Source organism: Biomphalaria glabrata, chromosome 2 (genome assembly GCF_947242115.1).
Source record: "Biomphalaria glabrata chromosome 2, xgBioGlab47.1, whole genome shotgun sequence".
NCBI classification, from domain to species: Eukaryota; Metazoa; Mollusca; class Gastropoda; family Planorbidae; genus Biomphalaria; species Biomphalaria glabrata.
The window spans coordinates 29,779,548-29,806,252 of NC_074712.1; the positions used below are offsets into that span (position 1 = coordinate 29,779,548).

Consider the following 26,705-nt stretch of genomic DNA (forward strand, 5'->3'; position numbering starts at 1 on the left):
GTGGCATGGGCAATCATCACAACTATTTGACATTTTCTTCAAATTATCACCCCCATGGTTCTCACATTATTAGTGTACTGGCTGTAGTTGCGTTACTATATATATATGTGTATATGGAATGAGTTGATATCATCTCATCTGTCACTTAAATTTTGTTGTGGGTTGCTGTGACAGTTCGTGTAACCAAATCCCTCCATTTTCCCGGTCAGCAGCTGTTCTTAGCAGGATATCAAGAGAAAGACTGATACATTTTTGTATGTTATTCAGCCAGCTTTTCTCTCGAGGACTCTTTATCTTATCTTATATTATCTTATATAATACAGATGTTACTTCAAAAAAGAAGATGATTACGTCCTACGCGTCATGCATTCAGTCATGCATAATAACCAATGACTTAAATTCTGCTAAGTCACTGTTTTTTCTGGCTAGCTCAGGCAATCCATTCCATGCTCTAATAGCACTAGGGAAGAAGGAGTATTTGTACAAATTTGTCCTAGCATATAGGATAAGGAATGTGCCTTTATCTTTGTGTCTTTCTGAATATTTTATTAAATTTTGTTTTTGTATTTGAAGATTATGATTCAGTGTTTTATGTATAATTGCTACTTTACTTTTGAGTCTTCTATCCTGAAGGCTTTCTAAATTTAGTGATTTCTTTTTGCTCCCTCCAGTGTACCTTGAAAGAAGGACTTTTGATAGTTACAAAACAATAAAAAAAAAATTACAGGGTTTTGCTCCCTTTCTTCTATATAAAACAATTAAGTAGTTAGTACTAAATGATTTACTAACTGGTTAATTTTTAGATTGATTCGTGTATTGTTATCAACTATGAATAATTATACAAAATTTCAACTGATTCGAGATTGAGAAGCAGGAGAAAAAACATGTCAAACGTAATAAGGGGACTAAATCCATATATATATATATATATATATATATTTACACATCTCTCATTAAGTAGCATTTATTCCCCTTAATTTGAACTCAAATAAAATAATTAATCACCAACAATTAATTAACAAATAGGTTTTTTTTGTTTTGTTTTTTTCATGTCTTGTCAGATTCAGTGAATGATTGTGCAAAGTTTAAACTTGATCCGAGAATGGGAAATGGGAAAAAAAACATGTTCCAACTTTTTCCCAGACAGACAGACTGAGTTGATATAAGCAGACAGACTGAGTTGATATAAGCTTTGTAAAAATCTTGTGCTGTGTTGTATATTAGATCTATTTTTATAAACACATTTAGTTCTGTGCCAACACATTGAATATGTTTCTTTATTTTCTATCAATACATATGGTTGCACAATGAACTCAATATGCAATATATTGTGCCTTAATCCTTAGCATCCTAGTGCCTAGATCTGCATTCTTGAATGTGTGTTTTGAGAATAGTTTTAGATCTGTTCAAGAAAGAACTTTTGTCCTAAATGCTATTGTTATGTGATCATTTTAATTCAATTTTATTGAGGTTTGGTTGTATATGAAAACTCAACAAATCAATATTTGACCAAAGCTGTTGCTGAAAAAAGTCTTTTTGTCAGAGTTATGCTTAGCATTTTGATTTATAAGATGCAAATATTGTTTTGTTTTCTATTTTATTCTTTCTTTCTTTTTTTTTCTTTCAAGTTTTCCTACAACTAATTTGCATGTCCTTGAGTGGGAGCCACTTGCCTGTCATTTTAATGTTCGTCCTAATTTTTAGCACACACACACACATGTAAAGGCAGGCCTTTTATGAGCTTTCTCTGAGTTTGTATGATAACACAAACTTTCTTTGTAATCTTGTTGCTTGTTTTATTAGTATGCCTATTTCATATTTTTAGACTGCTTTTCCTAGAAATTTAACAATTTATGTATATCTTTGGGGAAAAACTTAACTATCTAATTGTCCACATAAAGAAAACTCTGGGTTGGCTGTTATAATTTTTTTATTTTTCCAAATGTTATATTGAAAACTAAATTTGGCTTAGGTCTTTTGATTTTAAACATGATTTTAGTGGAGATTCCCACATTTGACTCAAATGTTCCCACATTTGACTCAAATGTTTCATAAGGAGTTGAATAATTAAATTGACATATGAAAACATTTTGAGCACTGACTTATACAGAAATTTAAAAAAATGGAAAGACTCCTTACAATAAATGAAGCTTTCCAAGAAATAAATAGAATAAGAAATTATAGACCACCATGTGCTTCATAAAGGAGAATTGTTTTTAAAAAATGTTACAGTACTAATTTTTTGTTTTTATTCATTTACTTAACTTCATAAAATGTCACAGATTTGCTATTCTAATTGATCTGTAGCTTATTTGTATGAATATTGCCTTGTATTTCTAAATAATATTGCTCAGATTCAGCTTCTGATTTTGTAGCTATACTTGCTATAACTACACTCAATAAACTATCAAGGAGTCCCTTATTTTCTAAAATATATATTGATCCTGTTACTATTAATTTATTTAATTAGCACAATTTTGTTTTCATAATTGTTTCTTTATAAATATTCAGAGATTTTAAAAAAAAATATGTATTAGAAGGTTTATAAAGTTTGTGTATATGCTAGTGACAATATATTGAAACTGAAGCAAAGATGAAACATTTTCTGTTACTAGTGTTATATTCTTGTATTGGTAAAATGTTAGTGGCACTTTTGTGTTCATTTATAAGCAAGAGTTTTAAGAAAAACTCAATTCATTACATTATCTTTTGTATGTAAGAGTGTGTTAATTTATGGATAGCTGTAGATTACATTAATATATAGATTTTTTGTTTTATCTCATAAAATATTCATTCAGCTTCAGTGAAAAAGGCTAAGCACTTTTTACCATGTCAAGCAAACTTTATTCCAATGTCTCTTATTATATCAAGGCTTTCCTTAGCTTGTACATGTTTGAGTCAAATCTAAATTAGAATGTGATTGTCATTCCTCTCCCCCACCCCCCTTTTTTTTTCTATTACCAGGTATATCTATTTTTTAAACTAACCTATGTGGAAAAAAAGGATGAAAGTGTATGCTTATTATTTGCTATGTTTACATATATGTTGTCTCAATGTATGAACTATTTCTTTTGCCATTTTCACACTGTGCTTAAAACATTATTATTCTGGTAGCCAGAGATTAATTTGCATTTTTTTTTTCTTCAGATTTCAGCATTATTTCAACACAATAGGACTAAATCTGGATCAGTCGACTGTTGACAGTCTGTCCTCAGAGTGATCCATAGACCAAGGATAACCTGAGAAAGTACCATTCCAAGTGTGGTACAGGACAACAGTCAGGAAGTAAACTCATAAATCACTTTATAGAGATTACATTATATTATTAACCTACATGTTAGGAATTTGAAATGAAGGGAGCAGTTATTCAATAGGATATGAAACATATATTTTGTTTAAATCAATCTACTTGTCAGATAATTAATGAATGAATATATAATTCTTTAAACCAAAAGAGAATATTATAGTTAAATGCAGTGAGTATAAGTAATTGCTATGGGCCCTGTTAAGAATTATGACTGACTTTGGCTACATTGAGAGCTATGACTAATTGACCTGGGTTATAATGTCATGAAATGGCAAACTAGCCACTTAGTTTCTTATTTATTTAGCTAAAGTAATAAGCATATGGCAATTAACTTAAGTGTCCCATTATTTAAATGAAGTTCCATTATATTCACTTGATGCTGCAATGTACTAAGGGTTATTGAAATTGAGGCATCATTGTAATTATTTTCTGTTCAGCAAGAAATTAGTTTGTAAACCAAAGAAAATGTCACCCTTCATAATACAGATAAATTAGTAATGTAACTCAAATTATATTTTACCTTAAGTCTATTTTGTTCATTTTTTTCCTTTGGTTGTTTATAAAAGATTGGCTACATGGGAAAGTGATTGCAGGAATGGACTCAATAGTTTTGTAAATTTGGTTACATGTGTTTCTACTAAGTGTAAATAGTGTGATATATATTTATTGCATCTATTAATGGGTGATGTAGATTTTATGAATGGAGTCCATTATTTCATTGATTTGTAAATATTTATCAAAGGATTTTTCACATACACATTTTGAGTTTATTGTACTAAGGAATTTCTAGTGAAGAGTAATTCAGCATGTGATGAAATAATGAATAATCTGAACAAAAAATTAGGATATCCCTTCAATAGAGAAAGCTAAATCCACCTAGAATCAATATATATATATATATATATATATATATATATATATATATATATATATATATATATGGCTCCTTCTGTCTCAGAAGACAATGGATGGATCCAGATGAGTCACTGGTTTTGGTTTCTACTTGAAACAGGGCAGAATCTGGAGGGACTGTTTTAGGGCTAGCTGATAGGGCAGCTTATGCAACTTTGTTTCTTTTGCTCTTTGTGAGGTTCGTACCAGCACACACGCCAATATTATTGTTCTAGACTAATTGTATTGTTAGTTATATATTCTCTCTCACAAATTTTGTCTAGGAACTATATGTAAGAAACTAGGAATAGGTGAAACAAAACTTGTTTGTTATATCAAGTGTGTGTCCAAAATAATTTTTTTGTTTTACCAATTAAATGACAAACAAATGTTTTTTTTTCTTTCTAAGTCATTGTAGAGTGAGGTGTTTTTTTCCCAACTTTGTGGACATATTGGATCTTTGTATGTATGAAATATATTACTAATACATTTTATTATTGTAATAAGATCATGTTTTTGTTTCTTATTTATGACATTGTCTGTTGTTACTCGGACTCCATATATACTAACAGCTTTTAATACATCAAAAAACATCTGTTCATGAGAATGAAGCTTAAATTTAAATCCAGAATATTTAAATCAGCTTGATTTTTATGAATTTGAATTAACAACTAGCTGTATCTTTTAGTACTACAGCAGAGTAACCTACAAGTATGCATCTTGCTTATTTTGTATGCAAATGGACACAAAAATATACGTGAGTACGGTTTATCATCTGAAAATATGTAAATCAGATGTACTTGAAGTATTTCTAACGGATGCATGTGTAAATCAGATGTACTTGAAGTATTTCTAACGGATGCATGTGTAAATCAGATGTACTTGAAGTATTTCTAACGGATGCATGTGTAAATCAGATGTACTTGAAGTATTTCTAACGGATTCATGTGTAAATCAGATGTACTTGAAGTAGTTCTAACGGATGCATGTGTAAATCAGATGTACTTGAAGTATTTCTAACGATTCTTGGTTATACTAGATGCGTGCTTACCTTGTAGGATGTATTACCACTGAGATTTCACCACATTAACATCACATCACATATCTTGAACAGGTACCAACAGGAACAACGACTCAATATTAACTAAGTTCACTCATAATGAAACGTCAAACAATGTTCAATACAGAATGGGCCACAGTCGAGTCCGTCACTACCAACGATGTTAACCCCTTGAAAGTCTAGCAGTAACTGATTTCTAAACGTCTATTCTAATCTCTAACCCAAAGTCTATGTCGTCACTATAAAATGTACGTTCACTGTCGGTCTAACAAAGTGCGCAACTAAACTAGCTATCTAACAAAGAACATCAGAATTAAATTCGTTCAAAGACAAATGACAGAAGAATGGAGAAAGAAGGTTGACATATCTTGTGTGGTGCCCCAGCGGTCCAGCAAACTAAAGGATAGGTGGATGTGAAGTTAAATGTAAACCTGGCCTAACTGATGTCTCATAATGAATATCTAATTGCAAAAAAATATTTTTGGACATAAAATCAAAAACCGTTTGCATTAAAAAATGTGTTTAAAATATGGTATATTATCTCCCCTACTAAAGAGCCTCCAGTGTTTGTTACTATTAATAGTGAATAGTTGTAAAAGTGGTGTATTTTATGAAAAAAAAAACTGCTTGCATAAGTAATTTAAAAAATTAATTTTTCGCTTTTAGAAAAGAAAAAAGTAGCCGTCGCATAAGAACTCTGAATGGACTACTATATTATGATGTCGGATTTTAACTTTTTTTTTTCTAGTTTACGAGATCTAAACGGGACAGATGGACAGACATTTCACACAAAACTAATAGCGTCTTTTCTTCTTTAGGGGGCCGCCAAAAAAGCAGTCTTGCTAACCATATATATAGATCAGTGCGTCTATTAGAGCCTCCACGAGATAGTATCGCTTTTATTTTTCACGCCCGTTTACTATACATAGAAAGGCCCATCAGCGAAATGGCATATAAAGCGAACACCTCCCGTAATTTTTATCCATTCTTATTTATTTCAAAAGTTACTGCAGAACTAATAAAATGGTATTACGAAGACTCCATTTTTCTACATTTCTCACATAGTCACTTTCGTTTTCCCTCATACAATAAAGTATAGATGAAGGTCAAAGTTGACATGTATGGACATTTCATTATCAAAACGTTTCCGGATAAACGAGAAGGAAATCGAACGAAAAAAAAAGCATATTATGCTTCTAAATCGATGAGGAAAGAGTTAGCTAGAATAGCTAAGGCTATTCATTCCGTTGAAAAAAAAATATTATGGGGTGTTCGCTCAAAATGACCTTTTTAACTGAAAACCTATTCAGCGAAACCCCTATTATAAGCTTAAAAAGCCATTAATAATATTTTAGTTACTGATTTAATCTGTTTTTCTTTTTGTCGTATCTATTGTTATTGTTTGTAAACAATAGGCCTATTTTTAACCTTAACCCAATGTCTTCGATTTCGAAGATTAAGGATGAGTGCATCATTACGTGTTTCACATGACTACGCCCAGTTACGACTAGCATATTTTCCCGCATTTTCTTTCCGTCTAAAATGTTTGACTCGCAGCTCTCCAACAGTCTTTCAGAGGTCATATACTGGCAGTTAGGCCTACTTTCCTCTATGCCAGTGAGGGTGAAATGACGCTTCCGTTGATGTTAACAACGCTTAGGCCTATACGGCTTATAGGGGGGGGGGGGACCTCTGTTTTGCCGTCCTCCTTTTTTTTTTTAACTGGCTGGTTAACCTCGTGTTACTAATTGTCGAATAGTGCCAGAGAGTCAGTAAGATTTTTTTTTTTTTTACTCCTAGCTATATATCTGAACAAAGAATTATTTCGACATGTCTACAAAAAATGGGGAGACATATAACCCAAATGTAGCTTTCTTTGTTTATAAGATAATATGTCATTTTGCCGTCCTCCTTTTTTTTAACTGGCTGGTTAACCTCTTAATTGTTACTAATTAATGATATTAATATGTGTATAAATGTTTAAAAGAAGTGCAGAATTCATTTTCACAGGGTTCCCCTACCATTCTGAGATTAGGATTTCAGGAGATTTCCAAGAGTTTTCCAGGAGAAAATATTCGATTTCAGGAGCGGAAAAAAAACGCGAACTATATATTTAGTAATAAATATAAGAATTACCATATAATATAGGCTACATGTATAAAATTACAAGATCTCTCCTGAGCCTTTCGTCTCTATGCCCGAAACCCAAGCTGTTGTAGATCTGTCTCCATACATCATCAATCCATCGCATTCGGGATCTGCCTGGGGGGGGGGGGGGGGGGGAAATCGAGTTAATGGTGATTAAGTGCACTGAACATAAGTTCTTTTAAAAAAATAGTTGCAGTAACGAGAGTTTATGAAATGGAGAGTAGTACGACGTGGACTGGCCTATAGGGAGGTGGCGAGATAGAATTTTGTAGTTTCTTTCTTTCTTTTAAAACAAAAATTGATCGCAAGTTTCGTAGGCTATATAGACATCGGTTCCAAGCAGAGAAAGAAGATGTGGAGCACGAGAAAAGTGCAAACAAATTTAGGCCTAATGCCACAAGGAGGACAATAGTTATAATGTTTCATGGAAGAAGTTAGATGATAGAACTAATTGAAGCATAATTTCCTATATTTTAACATGCTATTTCGCTATTTTTTACGGCCTTTCGCTCATTATGACTCCCGCGAAAATTGCGTTCGCTGATTAGGTCCGACCCCTACCTAAGTTGACTTGAATTATAAATTTAATAGCTGATATGGAAAAAAGAGTCAAATTTAGTTTTATCACCCAATAGCTGAGGAGTTCACAGATGTTTTCATTTTTTTAATAAGTTAAACCATTGCGGAGTTATAAATTCTAAACTAAAAACTGGCACAAAAGCGTTCGCCATTGGTCCTTTCCCATAGATCTATATCTTACTGATCTAAATAAAACTTAGTTCCTTTCACTGTGTCAGTTTATAGGAAGTCCTTCAAACTGTTTGGGAATTGATTAAATCAAGAATGGATCTAGAACTAGAGATATTTTACGATGTCAGGCACCTATATTAGATCTGTGACAGATCGAAAGCTACTGTTATAGTCACTAACGTGAGTTCCATTACTAATGAAGGCTTAAATTCAAAGAATGAAATCAGGGGCATTCAAGGCTGGGTGTGCTTGCAAAAGAAAGGCTTTAATTATGCTGAAAAAATATAATTAAATTCTTGATTCCTTGCGTCCTCCTTCAACACGTTTGTTTAATAAAACAACTTCAAGCACCAGAAACCAGAATAAAAAGCTTTATCTTGCAACAGTTATTCGGCAGACTCAATAGCACAGCTTTAATATTAGAAACAAGTTAAATGACTAATGGACCTCATTCATCAATCGTAAACAAATAACATTTAGCCACATGATAATATTGATAAAACAATGAAAATTACGTATCACGTGACAGCCCTTAAGAATTGCATAATTTGTATAGAAGATATAGAGAATCACGTGGCAAAATGTTGTTTGTTTACGATTGGTGAATGAGGTCCATTTTAAAAATGTTTGTTAGTGATTGTGGTGGATGTCAAAGCTTTCATTGCTAACTCTGCAAAGAATGGTCTGAAACTAGAAAATCTAATAAAATATCTCCAGTATCATGATACCTTGTAAAGAAATTGCCTAAAAACAAAACTACTTTTATAGAATTAGATGTCATTGATCCAGCTAAGCAAACCATTAAATCTGGTTTAACTATAATTTCACTTTCTACATGTTCTAAAAAAAATTCCAAGACAGAGTGTAACTATTATGACAAACGTATAAAATGTCTTACATAACTTTATGCTGTATTAACTTTAAAATTGCTGCATTTTGCGTATAATACCTGCTTGAATGATGTTTTGTCTTTCCTGAGTATATTTCTTTATATTTAGGAAAACACACATTAAGCCCTCAAAATACACATTTCAAGGTCTGGAAATATACATATCCATTAGGGCATGTAGGCATCTCTACATTGTACTTTACTGGGTCTAAAGAGATAGCTAGATATTTTATCTTGTTTCTTTTGTCTTTCTAAATTTAGACTTGCTTGATTAGCAGATGAATAAATAGGAAACAAATACAACTAGGACTCTTGAAACAATTTATTCAACACAATTAACACAGCTGTCAATAAATAGCAAGTAGAGCAGCTCATCAAAGCCTCCTATGTGAAAGAAAACATCTCCTTCAAGTAGACTGACACAAAAAGGTCCAACATAGTTTTGTATAATATATATATAGCATTTATTTACATGAATAAAATATATAATGGTAGCATATTTAAGTTCTTTGCATGCAAAAATTCCTTGTTGGAAATTACTTCTACCTTAATGACTATCAACACAAATTAAAAAAAAAAATTAGAAAGATTTTCAATGGAACAGAGGTCAAAAAGAAAAAAAAAAAAAAAAACAACTAAAGTTTTCATGCATGCACAAAATATCACTCTAAATATATACATAAAATAACTTAGGCAATTTTTTGTCACCAGATTTTTATTTACATAGTTGATCTTTATGAGAGGCATTAGTAATGCATTTTTTGTTTTGTTTTGAAATCACATATTAAAAAACTTAGATTGCGTATTATACAACTAGTCTCCCAGCATGCACCCGAGGTTCAATGAGAAAGTAAATCAAATATTAACATCCACATCTCCTTCATGAGCTCAAAATAAACCAGACAATCATTTCAAATATTTTTTTTTCAACAATACTTTATTTTTTCTTCCACCAAAAAATGAAGGATGAAAATCAAATGAAATCTTAAAAGGCCCATAACCTCTGTATGAAAATATATCAGTAATCACTGATATAACAAGTATGTTATTATGTCCCTAGCATGAAATGTACTCTCATCAAGAATGTAGATTATATACAAACAACAATAGTCTTAGTCTTCTGTCAACTTTTACATTAGCTCAGTCTCTACAATGAATACAGAGATAAAATGGTTGGCATCCAGAGAGTAGAATGCACATTACTGTATTCAGATTGAACCACACAACAAATGAAGTAGATCACAGTTTGAAAAAAAAAAAAGGCCTTAACAAAACTGAAATAATCAGACAAGTATTCTAAACAAATATAAGATAAGTTGCTAATTATGGCAAAATACAAACGTAGGGAAAATAACTCATTTTAAAGGACTCCACAAGAGTGAATTTTGTGCCCCCGCAGCTAATGAATTTTCACTTGTTTTTCAATCTAAAAGAAAGAGTGGATTGAATGAAAACGATAAGAAAACTTTTCTAAATTGACATACACATACAACTGTCTTCTTTTGTATACATGGGGTTAAAAAGTTAATTCAAAATGTTTCTAATTTCTTTGTGAATGTGACACAGGAAGTCCACGTAGGAACTGCCATTGTTCATGCTCTTATCTTCAACCAGGAAGTGATCAAACCAAGACTGAAGCTTGTCTCTCTGTCTCACGATGGTCAGCTAGAAGTAAAAAAAAAATCAATTAATGACACAGTGCTTAACTATAACATTTGAAAAAAATGAAGTACAAAAGGCATTGGTAGAAAGAATAAAAGAAAAAAAAAAGTGCATTTGAATGAGACATCCACCTAGAGAAAAGCAAAGATGTGGATCAATTCATTTGTGTCTATGTGAAAGGTTTGTGCAGCTTCAATGCAAAATTGTGTAAAAAATTTGCAATAATTGACTATCATATTACATGCTTCAATACATAAAGGAAAAATTCCATGATATAGGTATAACTCAACAGTTTATTTTATTTAGAAATATGGGGTGTCAGTGGAGAAGAAAGTATAGTTTTCTTTGCAGACCTTACGATCTATAGAGCAGATGATGTTAAGGTCATCTGCTCATTAACCATTGGCCATAGAAACAATGAAGTAGAGTTAATATAGTCAGTATTAACTTCTTTCTTAAGGTACCATGTTTCTTAAATATTAAAATTTCAAAAAGAAGACCTCTATTTATACTCAGATATTTAGAAAGACTTAATTTGTGATAAATGTGTTGTGTATAACAACAAACATTGATCTATAAAGCATCTTTTTGCAGTTAGTCCACAGCACTATCACAGCTAACTTCAAAGTAATGTAAGTCTATCATCACACAAGTACTAACCTTGAGGTATCTGGATCTTTCATGCCTGATTCGATTTATCAGGTCACACAATCTACGAGACACTGGATTGTCCAACTGTAATATCTTCACCTGCATGTCAGTTTTACAATTAATATTTACACAAAACAACAGAAAACTTTTGAAAACTTAATTACCAGGACTGCATATATGGAAAATATTATTTTATTTTAAATCATAAATCTAAAGGTACTATTCTGATATCTATCTTACCTTGTCTATGTCTATCTGAGCAGCACTTTGTACAGCAAATATTTTCTGAATTGTATCTGGACTAACATTTATACCAACCCACAAGAACATAGACAGGCCATTTTCTAGAAGTGGACACATATTTTATCATTAGTTCATTATCCAATTAATGAGTATAGTAAGTAGTATAAAAAAAAAAAAAAGAACACATTTTTTTTTACTTTTTTTAAAGCTATGTACAAATATTATGTCAACAAAGAACTGCATGAGACAATAAAGAAAAAGCATGTTAAAGTTTTCAGTCAAAACTTTCATTAGCAATTTAACTATTCCATCTTTAAATCTCACCTAGAATATAAATACCAGAGTCCTCCAACCTTTCAACAGAGCATCTAATAGCAGTGGGGAAGTCTGTTGAGTCCATGTCCAGTGTGTGCTGTTTTTAATAATACAGTACATACAATACATTAAACTAAAAAAAACTTTAAACATGCTGATTTGATAACAATATTTCCTATGAGTACTTCTGATCACTAGCACTTACAAATGGTACAAGTCTAGGGTAGAAAAAGACATTAGAGAGCTTGACATCCATGCCATTCACCAGATGCATCAAGTAACTTCTGTCATCTGTTGAAATTTCTGAGCCTCCAGATATGCTGTCATTTTTGATAATACAGTTGGCATACAAAGGTAGAAGTTTCATACATTCAGGCAGCACCAGCTGACCCACAGAGGAAGGGTTGGCACAATTTTTACGATAACAGGCCAAAATCTGTGCCACTTCATTCATAATATGCTCTCTCACTTGTTTGGGATTTGCATTCAAACTTGTGCGAATAGCTGAATAAAAAAAAAGGCATTATGATTTGAAGATCATGATTACAATTGTTTTATAAATTATTGTTATCAGTATATCAGTAGATTTTTTAAATGTTCAGTAAATGTAAAAACATTTTTGCATACTTTTAACATTTAAAGCTATTTTTTTTTATAATATGATCTTAATCTTTTTGTAGTTCATACTTTAAATTAAAATTGTTTATTGTACTGAAAGTATTCTATGTCTTATCATTGAACAAACTTATGGATCCAATGTACTAAGCACATACTGTTAGAATTCACATCTAGTGCTGATTTCAATGTATGGACAAAACTTAAATGTATGTTCTTAACACACAAAGTTTAGTCAGCAGGGTTATTAAAAAAAAAAAAGGGAAAACAAATACCCTGTTTAGCAAAGAAGTTGATTAGTACATCCAGTTCACAGCTTCTAAACAAATCTGCCATTTGAACACAACAGTTTAATGCCAAGTTCTGACACCTCAATCTTCTTTGGCCTGATATAGTTGTGTACAGGACTGCCACCTAAACAACACAATGAAATTTTATGGACAAGCTTACAGAGAATTTGAACAAATACCTCCACACAGAAGCATTACTGCACACCACAATAGCCATTGCCATAACTTATAGGTTTCCTATTTTACTCTTCATATCACTCACACAATGCTTTTTGATAACTATTCCCCATACCTGTATAAATGCTCCCTCTGCTTCATTGAGTTTATCATCATGTTTCACCTCCAGACACACAGTGGAATCACTATCAATTGAAGCCATTTCCACATCAGTGGTGTTTGCCATGTAAAAATTACCATAGAAATCAACAGGCCGAATTCCTTTGAAAACACATAACAATTTATTATTTATTTTAATAGAAGTACCTGTAAGTAAAAGGCTACAATAATGAATCATATCACTCATAAAAACAGATCAATATAACATTTCCAAAAGAGAGAAATTTATTCTTGATTATGTTAATATCCCAGAAATCAATAATTCTATATTTTCTTAAAACATTATTCCCTTTACCTGTACTAGTTCGAACTCTCAGTATTGCATCAAACCCTTGTGACCGTTTGACTGAAGTTTTCAGATCCTCAATAAATCTTTCCCCATCAATATCAGCCTAATAAGATGTAGAGCAACAAGTCTTAATATATTTTTAGCATTTATTTCATTAAATTCTTTTTAAAGTCATTGTTCATTTATAAAATGGAGACGTTTCATAAAGCTTTATAAAATTGATTTAAAATTACTTTTATTCAATAGTGATCAAGAATAAATTAGTTATCTTTGTCAGGAATAACATACAGTACTGACTTGAAAATAGCTGTATTTATAAATGTTGCCAGAGGTGACCCTGCATATATCTGACATAGTGGCTACATCAATATACTGATTAGGGAAGAGGAAAAGATCCACACTACAACCAGCAGCAACACAATCTGTACCCAGTTTGCTATAAAATTGTGTCTGTGGCGTTAAGATAGTCTGTTGAAGAAAAAAACAATTATTGAATCTAAGTGTTACTTTTGATTCAATTTACATTACAATAAGTAAGAATAAGTGATTTCATTGTCAAAGTTTTGTCCCTTGTGCTAAGTAGGGATTAAAAATACCATTTTAATTCTTTCAGTGCAGCATTACTCTCAGCAAGTAACTCCACTAGCGCTGGCAAGTGGGGCGTTACTCTCAAGGAGTACAATATTTGTTTCACTATCTTTATAATGTTAAACTTTTTTTTTTCTTTATTTTCCACATGTGATCAAATGTTCTTTGATTTGGTTGTAAATAGGATGCATGACCAAGACATTTTTTTTTTTAATGACAACATTGTGTTAGTGGTTCCTCTTACAAGTTGATATCAAGGGACCCAAAATATTTCAATAATACTATTTCCTAGTGCATTTTTTAAATATTTTATTAAGTTTAAAGCCTAGTTAAAAAAAAAAAAAAAAAACAGCAAGTTCTTTTACAATACACTTACTTATCTCTAAATTGCAAATGGTTTAATGGTAGGCCTACTTTAAGTAAAACACAATCACATACTTTCTCTTTCTCAGTTCCCAACAATTTTCTATCGTCTCTGTTTTTCAATTTGCCAGGGGCTTCAGCAGTAGGTAAACCTGTGTGGAATATGTACAAACGCCCTGGCCTGTCAGCAGATCTCAGCGCATCCAGACCTGCTTGTATCACTGGCCCAAGAACAAGCTCAGTTTCTTTAGACTCACTGAATAGCTGAGGTATCTGTGACAGCAAGCTGTAGCAGAATTACATAAACATTAGCTATGGATGTCAGAAAAGCATGTCACTCACTATAAAGATATAAACATGAAACCAAAAGACTAAGAAAAGAAATATAATGACCTATCTATTACTCCCTCAGATTCTGACAACTTCACCAAAAAGCCATCAATGAGTGGAACAAACATGTCTTCCAAATCTGACACTACCATCATTTGAGGCTGAGCAAGGGAACTCTAAACAAATAACAATCATTATATTATCAGTATTATTGTTACAATTAATAGGAGCAATGTACTCTCTTTATAAAACTAAAAAGATTTTAAATTTATATTTTTAAGAAGCAATTAAGTTTGTAGTGCGAGAATAATTTCAATAGAGATTCACTAAAAATAAATGAAGGTGTATTTGACTTGATAATAAATGAGTGGTTTGAGTTTTCTTAAACATCATCATAACACAAACTAAAAAAAAAAAAAAAAAAAGGAAAAATTAATTCTTCCACACAATAAAAATGAGTTGTCCTAATAATTTGAAGTTGAAATAAAACCTGTCAGACACAAACATTTCTTAACTTTCATTTCCACAAAAAGAATGAACAAAAACGATTGGTCTCAATCAATTTGAACTTTCTTACCTTGACATTATAAAAATGAAGTTCTTTGTGGTAAGTGACAAATCCAACTCTGATCTCAGAAGCATCAGCACCTGATTCTCTAAACAAATGGTGATATTGGTCAGTGTTATATATAAGTATATATATTATAGCTAGAAACTGATAATAGTACTTGTAAATAGGTTATTTGTTTAATAGGATGTTTTATTAACTATACATATGAGTTGAGTATGTTGGAGAAAGTGTTATTGCTCTACGGTTGGAGGTTAAGATATTCCATCAAAAGACAAAACTAGGGCTTATAGACAAACGACCTTCACAACCACCAAGGCAACCCCAATTTATAGAGACATTGAACATGATTTACTGGGTGAACTAACAATTTTACTCATAAGCTTAACATTAAGTACTTACTTGGGTAAATTGACAAGTATTTCAGATTTCAGCTGATTACATATCAGTTGGACTAGCCCACTCTTTACACTATTGTAGGACACATCAATCATGAAAATAAAGGCTGGCTCTTTAGGAGGAATGCCATTCTAAAAAAAAAATGTCCATATTAGACATATTAGAACACATAAAGTGTGAAGAAGTGGATCTTGGTGACACGAGAGAGAACAAAAGACAAGTTAAGGGTTTTATATTTTCAGCAACAATTTTTAAGAATGGCAATGCTCGAGTGAAGAATAAAAAAACACCTAATCTTACAAAATAATTGAAGATTTTTTTTTTTACTATCCTTGTGAAAGTGTTGTTTTTATTTCCAAAGTATTGAATGAAAATGATGTATTTTTGTTTGTCTTTCCAATTACTTTGCACTAACAATAATTCTGATACAATATTATGGATTATCCTACGCCATATTTACACTATAGACATGACACTTAAAAAAATAACAACAAATTAAGTTACCTTACAATAATCTTTAGTGGCCACAAACTCATAGGTTCCTAAACACAACTCTGCTCTATTATAACAGTCCACTCTACGTCCTGTGTGATCCAAGTGAGCAAAATATTCATTTGGCACTGAAAAGAGGAGCAAACAAATATGTGCAATAAAATGTAACATAAGACAGAGCAGGTAAAGAAGAGTTTAACAAATATGAAGTTGATTAGTATACCTGAGGAAATCAGTAAATAAAACAATAACATAACAACTTACCATCTGTAGCAGCACCGCAAAATACACACTGAAACCTCCTGCCACCATCAATAAACTGCATGAAGGGATTCATATATGCCTTACAGCGCTTACATCTGACAGGTCCTAGTTCACCCAAGTCTACTAAAGGTGGTGCTTGCTTAAAAAATACAAATGTATTGATTGAATATAAAAAAAGGTTTGAGCCTAAAGTATTAAGATACCAAAAGAAATATTCTGCACTAAACAATGCACAGGCTCACCTCATTGGGATCTAACTCTGCAAATGGAGTTAAGGCAAGAGCAAAAGGTATATGAGATGATTTAAGCATATCTGCAGTACATGGCACATTATACATTGTAGAACGAATGAATTTTGGACCAGAATTGCCTAAATAAGAAGGAAAAAAGGTTCAACTATCAGAATAAAAATGAATTAATAATTTTCAAAGCAACATTTCTGATAATGACAAATGATAATATCTGATTACCTTGGTCTTGTGTGATAAAAGGAGTTGTAACTAAAGGAGGTACACTTCCTTTGATATTTGTTTGATACACGCCTGACCTGTTTTTTTTATCATCTTCTATTACTTGAATCTGCGAAATAACATTTTGATATTAATGAAAATAATAGATCCTTTTTTTTTGTTTGTTTTATTTAAAATATACCAATTCACCCTATTTTTATTTTGTAAAGATTTTAGAGTCTAACCAAATGTTCCTTTTTATATCACTAATATTTAAATTGAAATTATGTTTACTTAATTATTTTTCTGTAGTCTTACATTTAATTTTTACCCTGTTAGTTTAACTAAATAATAATAACCTGATAAGTAAACTTACAGGACTTGGCATTTGATCAGGATCAAGTCTCTTCTGTTGCTGAGGTTGTGTTGGCTGGCCAGGGTATCCAGGGGACTGCTGTTGGAAAGGTGATGAGCCAGGAAACTGGTTTACTGGGCCACCCATTCCCATGGGGGGAGGAGGGCCACCCATTCCCATGGTGGGAGGAGGGCCACCTGGCTGGGTGGAGTGCATTGGCTGCCCTGGCATGCTTTGGCTTGGCATATTATAGTGTGCTCCAGGTTGAAATGGCTGATGTGAAGACTGTGGTGGCAGCTGCCCTTGAAATCCACCTGATGGTGGTTGTCCCTGGTACTGTCCCACTCCTGAAGGAGGCAACTGGGAGGATGGAGGAAACTGCTGACTGCTTACTGGAGGCAAACTACCAGGTACACTAGAAGAAAGTGGGTGAAATCCTGGTGATGCTATCGGAGCAGCCATAGGTGAGGAAGTAGGAACTGAAGGTGGTCCATAGGTCGGAATTCCTGCTTTGGGAGGTGGCATCCCTCCACCAAGTGGGAGTGGCATGCCTCCTTGCTGAGGTGGAAAACCTCCACTGACAGGCGGCTGCATTCCTCCACTTTGCTGCAGTGGTAAACCACTACTATTATGTGGTGGCATGCTTCCAGCAGGATGTGGTGGTACGGCTCCAGTAGGAGGTTGCATGCTTCCAGCAGGATGTGGAGGTAGTACTCCACTAGTTTGAGATGGCATGTTTCCAACAGGATGTGGTGGTAATACTCCACTAGTTGGAGGTGGCATGCTTCCAACAGGATGTGGTGGCAATACTCCACTTGTGGGAGGTTGAATTCCTCCTCCAAGAGATGGTGGTAAACCTCCGGTGAAAGGTGGCTGCATTCCTCCTCCAAGAGGAGGTGGCAAGCTGCCACCCACAGGTGGTGGGTGACTGCCACTAAGTGGCGGTGGAAGACCTGCATTAGGTCCAGTACTGTTGGGAGGGAATGGCCCCATACTTCTTTGCTGTGGACCACTCATCTGATTGGGTGTTGGTGGAAGTTGTGATGCAACACCCATCTGACTAGGTTGCATAACTGGTCTTATTGCAGGATCATTAAGTGACATAGAGTTGAACTAAGGAAGAAAAAAAAAAAAAAAAAAAAAAAATATATATATATATATATATATATATATATATAAAGAAATCCCAATAAACACTGTTAATTAGTCATATATTATTGAGGGTCCAGAAAAAAAAAAACAACTCACCTGTGAAGTAGGCGGTACTGCACCTACTGATTGTGATGGATGCCCGGGTGGAAATCCAGATGGAATTCCAACATGACCAAGTGTAGCTCTAAGGAAAAAAACAAACAAACAGTCAAATGTTATGCTATGAAAAGTACAGTGAGTCTCCGCTCAACCCAATATCTCTTACTACAGTATAGTACATCTTGTATGTTCAAGTCCTATGGCAGTATAATGTGTTTTCTATAGACTTTCATTTCACCTTGTTTTTCTGTAAAATTTACTTTTGACATATATATGCTTATTACATTGATAAGTGTGTCTAAATTAAGTGCTTACCCTTGCAATGGAAACTGGGGCCTTGGTGGCGCACCATATGGACCATTCTGTGTTGGAGGGTATTTACCAGCATTGGGTGTTTCATATCCTTGACCTTTGGATAAAATAAAATATTTGTGAATTTACAAAATTAAACTTCAAAACAAACCAAAAATTTTTTGTATGCGTTTGATATCATTTTATTGCAAAATAAATATGTCTGACTGACCTGGTGACAAAGAGCCATTAAACACTGCTGTCTGATTCTGTCTTGGTACAGCCATAGGAGGACCTCCAGGGTAAGGGAACTGTCCACTCATGTTTTGTATATTTTTAAGTTTCAGGTTACTGAAAGAGACATGGGAGAGTTAAGATGTATTAAATAAGAAATCATTCATGCATCTCATTCTTTAGCGCCCCTTATCCTCGTTCATAGCATGTTACAGCTTCTTATGTTTCTCCTACCTTTCCAGTGCAATTCAAGCAGTGGTGGTAGTGAGTAAATCCTAACTTCAACCTGTCAATGTTTATAAATCCTGAAAACAAAGATTCTTAAAATCTGGATTTCAAGAAGTATTCCTTCACTACATCCAAGTAAATCTTTTGCAGATTCAATGCAATGCAGAGTTGTTTTTTAATTTATAATGTAGAATCTACTTCTCAATAGTTTAGCTGTTTCAATGATTTATGCAGTATTTGATATATTTTTGCATTGAAAATCACAAAATGTTTGAGTTTTTTGTTTTGTTTTGTTGTCAATTACAAATATCTAGGTTTAAAAATTTTGCATGATTATTTTAGTAAGAGATGGTTTTTTTTTTCAATAAGTTTGACACATTCCTAGTCTAACAGGGGATGGAAGCAGGCCTTGTTCAAACTTCAAACTCTCCATAGTGACATCAATCTGAAGTACATACTACATGAACAGACAGTCATGTTTTTCAAAAGATAAAAATAATGAAAACAAGCAATCACTAACAATTAAGACACAACCTCTAGAAATATAATTCCTATTTTGACTGAACATAAATTGATTTAATATTATAAAAAATCAGAGAAAAACAAATTAAGTAAATACAAAACACATTAATTTTAGAGGGAAAATTTAGACCAAAGCAGAAGTGCAACAGATTGCCTAGTCAGTGTTGTTTATAATTATATTTATAAACTAGACATATATTACCTGCGGCTCGCTGGTTTTTTGTTTGCGTATAACTGTCGATGAGTCACTGAGAGTGGTTTGTAAACAATTAAACGAAATAATAATGTTAAAAGTAAAGTGAATGTGTAAAAATAGTATGAGTGAATGGTGCTATCAAAATAGCTAATCGACTTAAATCCATTTTTCAAATAAAAACATTTGCTTGTAGGCCTACATATATTTGATTAAAATTAAATGAAAAGACTTAATTTTGTATGTTCATGTGTTAAAGAATAAAGTAGATCTTGAGTTAGACATAGAGTCATAGATCTAGATTAATCTAGAGTTAAATATTGGCTTGGATAGAGTTCATTTTGCATGTGCGCATGTGTGACCTTTTTAATTAGATGTACGCAAATGAATGAAACTATTAGAATATATCTTAACACGGCTTCGCAGCTTTAGGGCGAACGAATGCATGAAAAATGATTTAGAAAAAAAAAAATTTGAATGTTTATATGATTAAAATATGAAATGAATAGACTATAATTAGTATGTTCATGTGTTAAAGTATAAAACTATCTTTGCGAAGAGAAGTTATAACATCTTAGAGTTTAATTGAGTTTTTGACCTAGGAATAGAAAGATGTGTAACATTACGGTATTGTCTAATGAAAGAATGCTCATCAGGAATTCTACATTCACAGGATGGCTGCCTGGTCATGCGGTTTGCGCGCTGGACTTTCGTTCAGATTTATCGATGGTCCCGGGTTCAAACCCTGCCCGCTTCCATCCCCCGTCGTCCTGCGGGAGGTTTGGACTAGGAAGAAATTATCTTCAACTCTGAAGGAACATCCGAAACATGTAAAACATATTACAAACAAACAAATATATGAGGAACTAATTTATGTAAAAACTGCTTTTGAAACACAAATTTGAAGATTAATTTTATTAAATAATGAAATCAATAGACTATATTTTGTATTTTCATGTGTCAAAGTAAAAAACAATCTGCGCAAAATGTAGTTCTTAAAATTAGATCTAGATCCTTTCGATCTTTTCTCATGTAAACATGGCCTAGATCGATGAAGTTATAATGTTTTCATAGAGCTGGTCAACCTTTTTTTTTTGAGGGTCTTAAGTTTGTTTTAGGGCTACAATACATACACTACGGTCTAAGTTAGTACACAAGGAACATTTCTGCCAAGTTTTATCAAGATTGGTCAAATGGTTTTGATTTCTATACGGGGACATACATGCATACATACGCCTTACTTTCTACTTTATATATTAGATAGTTAAGTCAGGTGGAAAAAATAAACCAGCTCTATATAACTGTTTGTCAAACTCGCTCGACTTTTAAAACCTCTCTGTATTATTAAGAATTAGTAGAAGAGTCTTTGAGCTAGGTCAAGGATCTAGAATTTATATTTTTATCGAAAAAAATAATCTTAAGATCTTTAATTAGTAGTAAGGACAGTATAGTATAGTGACTCCAGTCACTAGACTTTAGAAGATCTAGTAATCTAGTAGAAAAGTAGATTATGAAATTCATAATGAAAAAATATTATTTCATGTAGACTTAAAAAAGAAATTCCAAGACTAGTTAAAAAGTAAGTAGATTCTAAAGGAAATCACTGTAACAGTTTTTTTAGAAATTAAATCAAGTATTAATTTATAGTTTTATATAATACATATATAGGCAATATAGCCCAATCTAGATCTAGAAACATACCTGTGATAGAGATCTAATAATTCTAATTAATAGAATCACCAAAAGAATTTAGGGTATAAAAAATCTAAATCTAGCTAGTCTACCAGTACCATACTCCAGACATAGATATCAACTAGTTATCTAGATTATTTTTATATGTCCATAGAGTAGAGACAGTCATAAGACTCATAGTTCATAGTATACAACTAATAAATCTAAATCTAATAGTTATAATCTAGACCAGGGATCTCAAACACGTGTCCCGCGAAACAAATTTGTGTGGCCCGCGGCCACGAATTCAAAAAAATTACATAAAATTTACAATGACCACATATAAGCTGTGAAATGATTTACAACTGCACAAATCAGTAAATGAGGTTTCCGCCCACTGCAAGCGAAGATTCTGTGAAGGCAAGCTTTGTTGTTAGTGAGATGATAGCAAAGGCATCACGACCATTCACTGAAGGCCAGTTTGTAAAAGAGTGTATAGTATGCTACAGGGGTGTGAAATTATCTGCCCCGAGAGAAAGAAACTCTTCGAAGACATAAGTTTGTCTGCGAACACAGTTGCAAGCAGGATCACAGAGTCATCGACAAATGTTCAACAGCAACTAATTGCCGCTGCAAAAGACTTGTTTCAAGACGTGTTTCAAGAATTGAAAGCTTGTATTGACAGGTGTGGGCTACCGTGGGAAAAACTTGTTTCAGTGGCTACGGAAGGTGCACCAGCAATGTGTTCAGAGAAGGTTGGTGTTGATGGATTAATGGTAGAGAAACGGTATCTGCTCAGATTGGCGGGACCTTTTAAAGCCATACACCGAATTCTGCACCAAGAAGCACTCTGTGGCAAAAGTCTACAAATGAAGAACGTGATGGATGTTGTCGTGAAGACGGTGAACTTCATACGTGCACGGGGTCTCAACCACAGACAGTTTGTGTCATTTCTAGCTGATTTAGAAACGGAATACGGTGAGTTGCTTTATCATACAGAAGTCAGATGGTTGAGTCGTGGAAAAGTGCTGCAGAGATTTTTTTAGCTAGATGGGAAATAGCATTGTTCATGGCAATGAAAGACGGAGACATACCTCAGCTCAGTGATCCACTGTTTTGTCGGATCTTGCTTTTCTTACTGACATCTCCCAACATCTCAATGCACTAAATTCACAACTACAGGGCACAAAGCAGCTGATTACCGTGATGTTTGACCGCATTAAATCATTCAGATACAAGATGACTTTGTGGGCCACTCAGCTGGCAGATGGAAACCTGGCTCATTTGTTTTTTCTAGAGAGCATTACGGTTGAACCACAGCACCTGAAAGACTACGTAGACATCCTCTCCAGACTACTGGAAGATTTTGAACACCGCTTTCAGCAATTCACTGCTCTCGAACCACAGTTTTTCCTTGTTGCCACTCCGTTCGCAGTTGAAGTGAAAAACGTTCCAGAGGAAGTCCAGATGGAACTACTGGACCTGAAGTGTGAAAAAAAAAAATACGCTGATGTTGGTGTTCCAGATTTCTACCAGTTTCTTCCCAGAGAGAAGTTTCCAAACTTATTCTGCGCAGCTGCTAGAATTCTAGTGATGTTAGGGAGTACGTAAGTTTGCGAAGGTTTTTTTTCCAGAATGAAGATTAAAAAAAAAAAAAACAACATTACGATCAAGACTGACTGATAAGCATCTGAGAGCAACCTTTGCGGCTTGCCACTACACGCGAGCTCAGGTCTAACGTTGATGGTCTGGTCTCTACCAAACGCTCTCAGCTGAGTGGACAGAAACATGAGTGACGAACCTTCTGCAGTAGGCCAAGTAATTTTTGGGGGGTGAAACTACAGTCTCTGCTTTTTGATTAGTGACAGAGACAACGTCAACTTATTTTAGTAAACTAAACTGCCTGTGCATGTAATAAACTACAATAAATGTAATTAATAATTATAAAAATTTTATTTTAGCATTTAACTGCAGTGACAGTAGTGTTCGTAAAATTTAATGAAAAAATATTCTCTTTTTGTGGTGTGGCCCGCTGAATGGTTGTTACTTTCCACTGTGGCCCACATGCTGAAATGAGTTTGAGACCCCTGATCTAGACTAGACTCTGTGACTACACTTAGACTTGGACTTAATCTAAAATCTAGTGACTGACTTAGTTATATATCTAATATTAGTAATTAGTAGTCTATGTCCACTACTAAAGTACTTGAGTATTAGAATTACACTATAATCTAGATTCACCTCCATTGGATACTGGGTCATAGTGCCCATAGTCTATCCAGATCAAAGTCTAGATATAATAAAGTCTAATACACATTACATGATTACAAGAGTGACAAGTCAAGAGTAAGAGTATGGCAGATCTAGTAGAAGGAACATACTAGATCTAGTAATCTAGTTAATTTATAACTAGATCTAGGTCATTCTAGGTCTAAAGTAATAGAGTCTATAACTGTATTTAAAATTTAAAAATACAATGACTAGATCTACATATAATATAGAAAAGTGTCAAAGCAGAGACAACCTTAAGCATTAAATTAAACCTTTAACTTTAGTTGACAGAATAAAGATTATTCTAGAATATTCTAGATATAATATAATATTGTTACAAATGACCAGTGACAGGAAGAGGTTAACGTGTGACCCCGACGAGATAACAGCAGCGGGTGTTCCCTGGAATGTACATGTATAAACAGAGACAGGATGTGACGTGTCCTTACATGCTATTCCAAAAGGTACTAGCAATGTCCAGTGACAGATAGAGGTCACAACTTGTGACCCCGGCAAGATGACACTGCAGCCGATGTTTTCTGGAATCTACATGTATAAACAAAGACAGGATGTGACGTTTCCTCACGTGTTACTCCAGAGGATACTAGCCGTGTTTGTGCAACTTTGGACAAGCGATTAGGGACTCTATATAAGCCAGAGAGTTAATGTGAAAGTCAGTCGTATGGAGTCGTGAGTGAGTCGTCGGTACTGTTGTCTACTGTGCGAGACAGTAGAAGAGAGATGTGTATGACTCGATGCAAGTTAACTAGGGTAGAGTTAACTGGAGTGGACTACTGTCGTTAAAGTCTATACAGCAAACTACAGTGGACTTGAGCCGTTACAGTCGATGTAAGACGTGTGCGGCTCTAATTCGGTAGACTTGAGTACGACTTGGTTCAGCTTTGGGAGACCTGGAGCGACACTGGGAAGTGTGTCGTTGGTCTGTTCTGTGGAATACGACTCGATGCAAATTGAGAAGAGATGAATTGCAACGACAGTTATTGTACAGTCTTCTACGTTACATGTTACAGTGACGAATTGTTAGAGTTAATAGTCATTAAAGTTATATGAAACTGAAAGTTTAGTCGTCAAGTTCTTTACAGTGTTTTTATTTGTATGCCTACTAATACATCTAGCCAGAAGATTCAGAAATACGTAACAATATATTATTATTATATAATTAATATAGACCATTTCATACCTTTATCTATAATAAATATCAGTAAATTACAAGAGTTAGTAACAAGAGTCTAATAACTCTAATTAAGTCTAATTACTAAGTATAGATCTAGTGATCTAGACAGATCTTTTTTTCTAGATCTAGATTTATCTAGATCTAGAATAATATATAGAGATTATTTATAGATATATCATCACTAAATCAATATTCATATAGATCTACTGTGATTCATAGTAATTATATTATAGTGAATGAATAATTGTGACATTAATCCAAAGCGAGACTGCATAGATAGATTAAATAGACAGTTGAGGCTAGGCTTTCATAGAGGTAACATCGTACATCATTGTGACTGAGACTAGACTGCTCCCGTTATGAATTAAACAGTTAAATACTTCATACGCCTCTTGGTTGTTCACTCTATTTGTGGAGTTGTATTGCTCGCTAGTAATTTGACGCTTACAAATACACACAACCTAATTGTAATTTGTTGAACAGTACAAGTTATACAGATGCAGATTAGACATTACATCTCTACACTAGATAATCTAGATTCTTGTAGTGAAGTCTAAGTATGGGAAACTTGTAGTTAGCTGTTAGATCTACTTGAGTTAACTTGAGCCTTCAACTTCTGGAGTGTAGAGAAGAGTAACTCAGTGTGACTGTGTCACTGCAGAAGTATAGACTCTAACTCTAATAATAGACTATAGTATAGACACTATACTACTACTGTACTAGTAACTAGATCTACTATAGCTAGTCTAGATGTCGACTATGTAACTTAGTCGACTAAGATCTAGATTTAGATTTTTAGATTCTAGAGTAGACAGTAGATTTGTCACAGTCTCACAGTTCATTTGAGTTAGATCTATCATTTGAGTTAGATCTAGATCTATATAGTCAAGTTAGTATTAAGTTAGTGTAACTACTAGAATCTAACTCAACTAACTAACTGTAAGATGATTTTGGATTATCTTTGATTATCTTATAATCTTTTGTCTTAGTTCACACTGACTTGACTGACTTATCATGACTTATATTATGCAATTAATCTTTAATTTAGATTGGAGTGTACATAGATCTAGATCTATATCCTTTTATAATTAGCCTCTAACTTATTTTTTAGTTAACACACTGTTATCAGTTACTGAGTGTAAAAGAAAGACCATTTAATAACTTCATTTAACTTGGCATAACAAACACAGAAACAGTAACTTATTTGCGTAAAACTAAAACTTGATTATCCTTGGTAGATCTTACACTAAACACTTTCAATTAATGATAATCTAGATTTAAGTGTAAATATTATAACTTACTAGACCTAAAGAATTCTACTCCTTTTATAATGAACCTCTTACTTATTATTTAGTTAACGCTTGTCATTTTTATCAATGAAAAAAAAATATACACAAAACAAATTCCACGGCTCCTGTGCCACGTACGGGAAGCTGAATTTTCATTTCCGTACCTGCGCAGATATGCCACGTTGGCAGACGGACTAAGAATTATGGGATATCAGAGTAAAAAAAAAAAAAAAAGTTACCATACAGTTGATGTAGATCTAGAAATCTAGATCTATATAGATCTAGTGACCTAGTCAACTTTAATAT

The 26,705-nt window shown here is 33.4% G+C and overlaps 2 protein-coding genes across 7 annotated transcripts in view; one reads left to right on the forward strand and one right to left on the reverse strand.

The window, feature by feature from the left end:
- Positions 1–4,706, forward strand: part of LOC106071825 (ATPase family AAA domain-containing protein 5-like) — a 37,108-nt gene extending 32,402 nt beyond the window's left edge. For all 5 annotated transcript variants that reach the window (XR_008776536.1, XM_013232006.2, XM_056019977.1 and 2 more), the window contains one exon: positions 3,148–4,706. Coding sequence is in view for 4 of the 5 variants with exons in the window: in XM_013232006.2 (XP_013087460.2) it covers positions 3,148–3,220 (73 nt within the window). In the remaining variant the exon portion in view is untranslated. The remainder of the gene's footprint in view (positions 1–3,147) is intronic.
- Positions 4,707–9,352: 4,646 nt separating this feature from the next.
- Positions 9,353–26,595, reverse strand: LOC106071824 (protein transport protein Sec24C-like). 2 transcript variants are annotated; one of them, XM_056019979.1, is made up of 22 exons: positions 26,454–26,595; positions 19,029–19,147; positions 18,821–18,914; positions 18,503–18,590; positions 17,276–18,367; positions 16,921–17,029; positions 16,693–16,820; positions 16,451–16,589; positions 16,199–16,314; positions 15,698–15,825; positions 15,305–15,383; positions 14,791–14,903; positions 14,473–14,683; positions 13,744–13,914; positions 13,453–13,549; positions 13,114–13,259; positions 12,807–12,945; positions 12,122–12,420; positions 11,926–12,013; positions 11,599–11,702; positions 11,368–11,457; positions 9,353–10,710 (listed from the first exon to the last, which is right to left on the reverse strand). In XM_056019979.1, the coding sequence occupies exons 2-22, from the start codon at positions 19,117–19,119 to the stop codon at positions 10,570–10,572; spliced, it is 3,663 nt and encodes a 1,220-aa protein (XP_055875954.1). In that variant the 5' UTR covers positions 19,120–19,147; positions 26,454–26,595; the 3' UTR covers positions 9,353–10,569. The 2 variants fall into 2 exon arrangements, with proteins under 2 accessions (XP_055875954.1, XP_055875953.1); XM_056019978.1 differs by having other exon boundaries at positions 26,412–26,569.
- Positions 26,596–26,705: the final 110 nt, after the last annotated feature.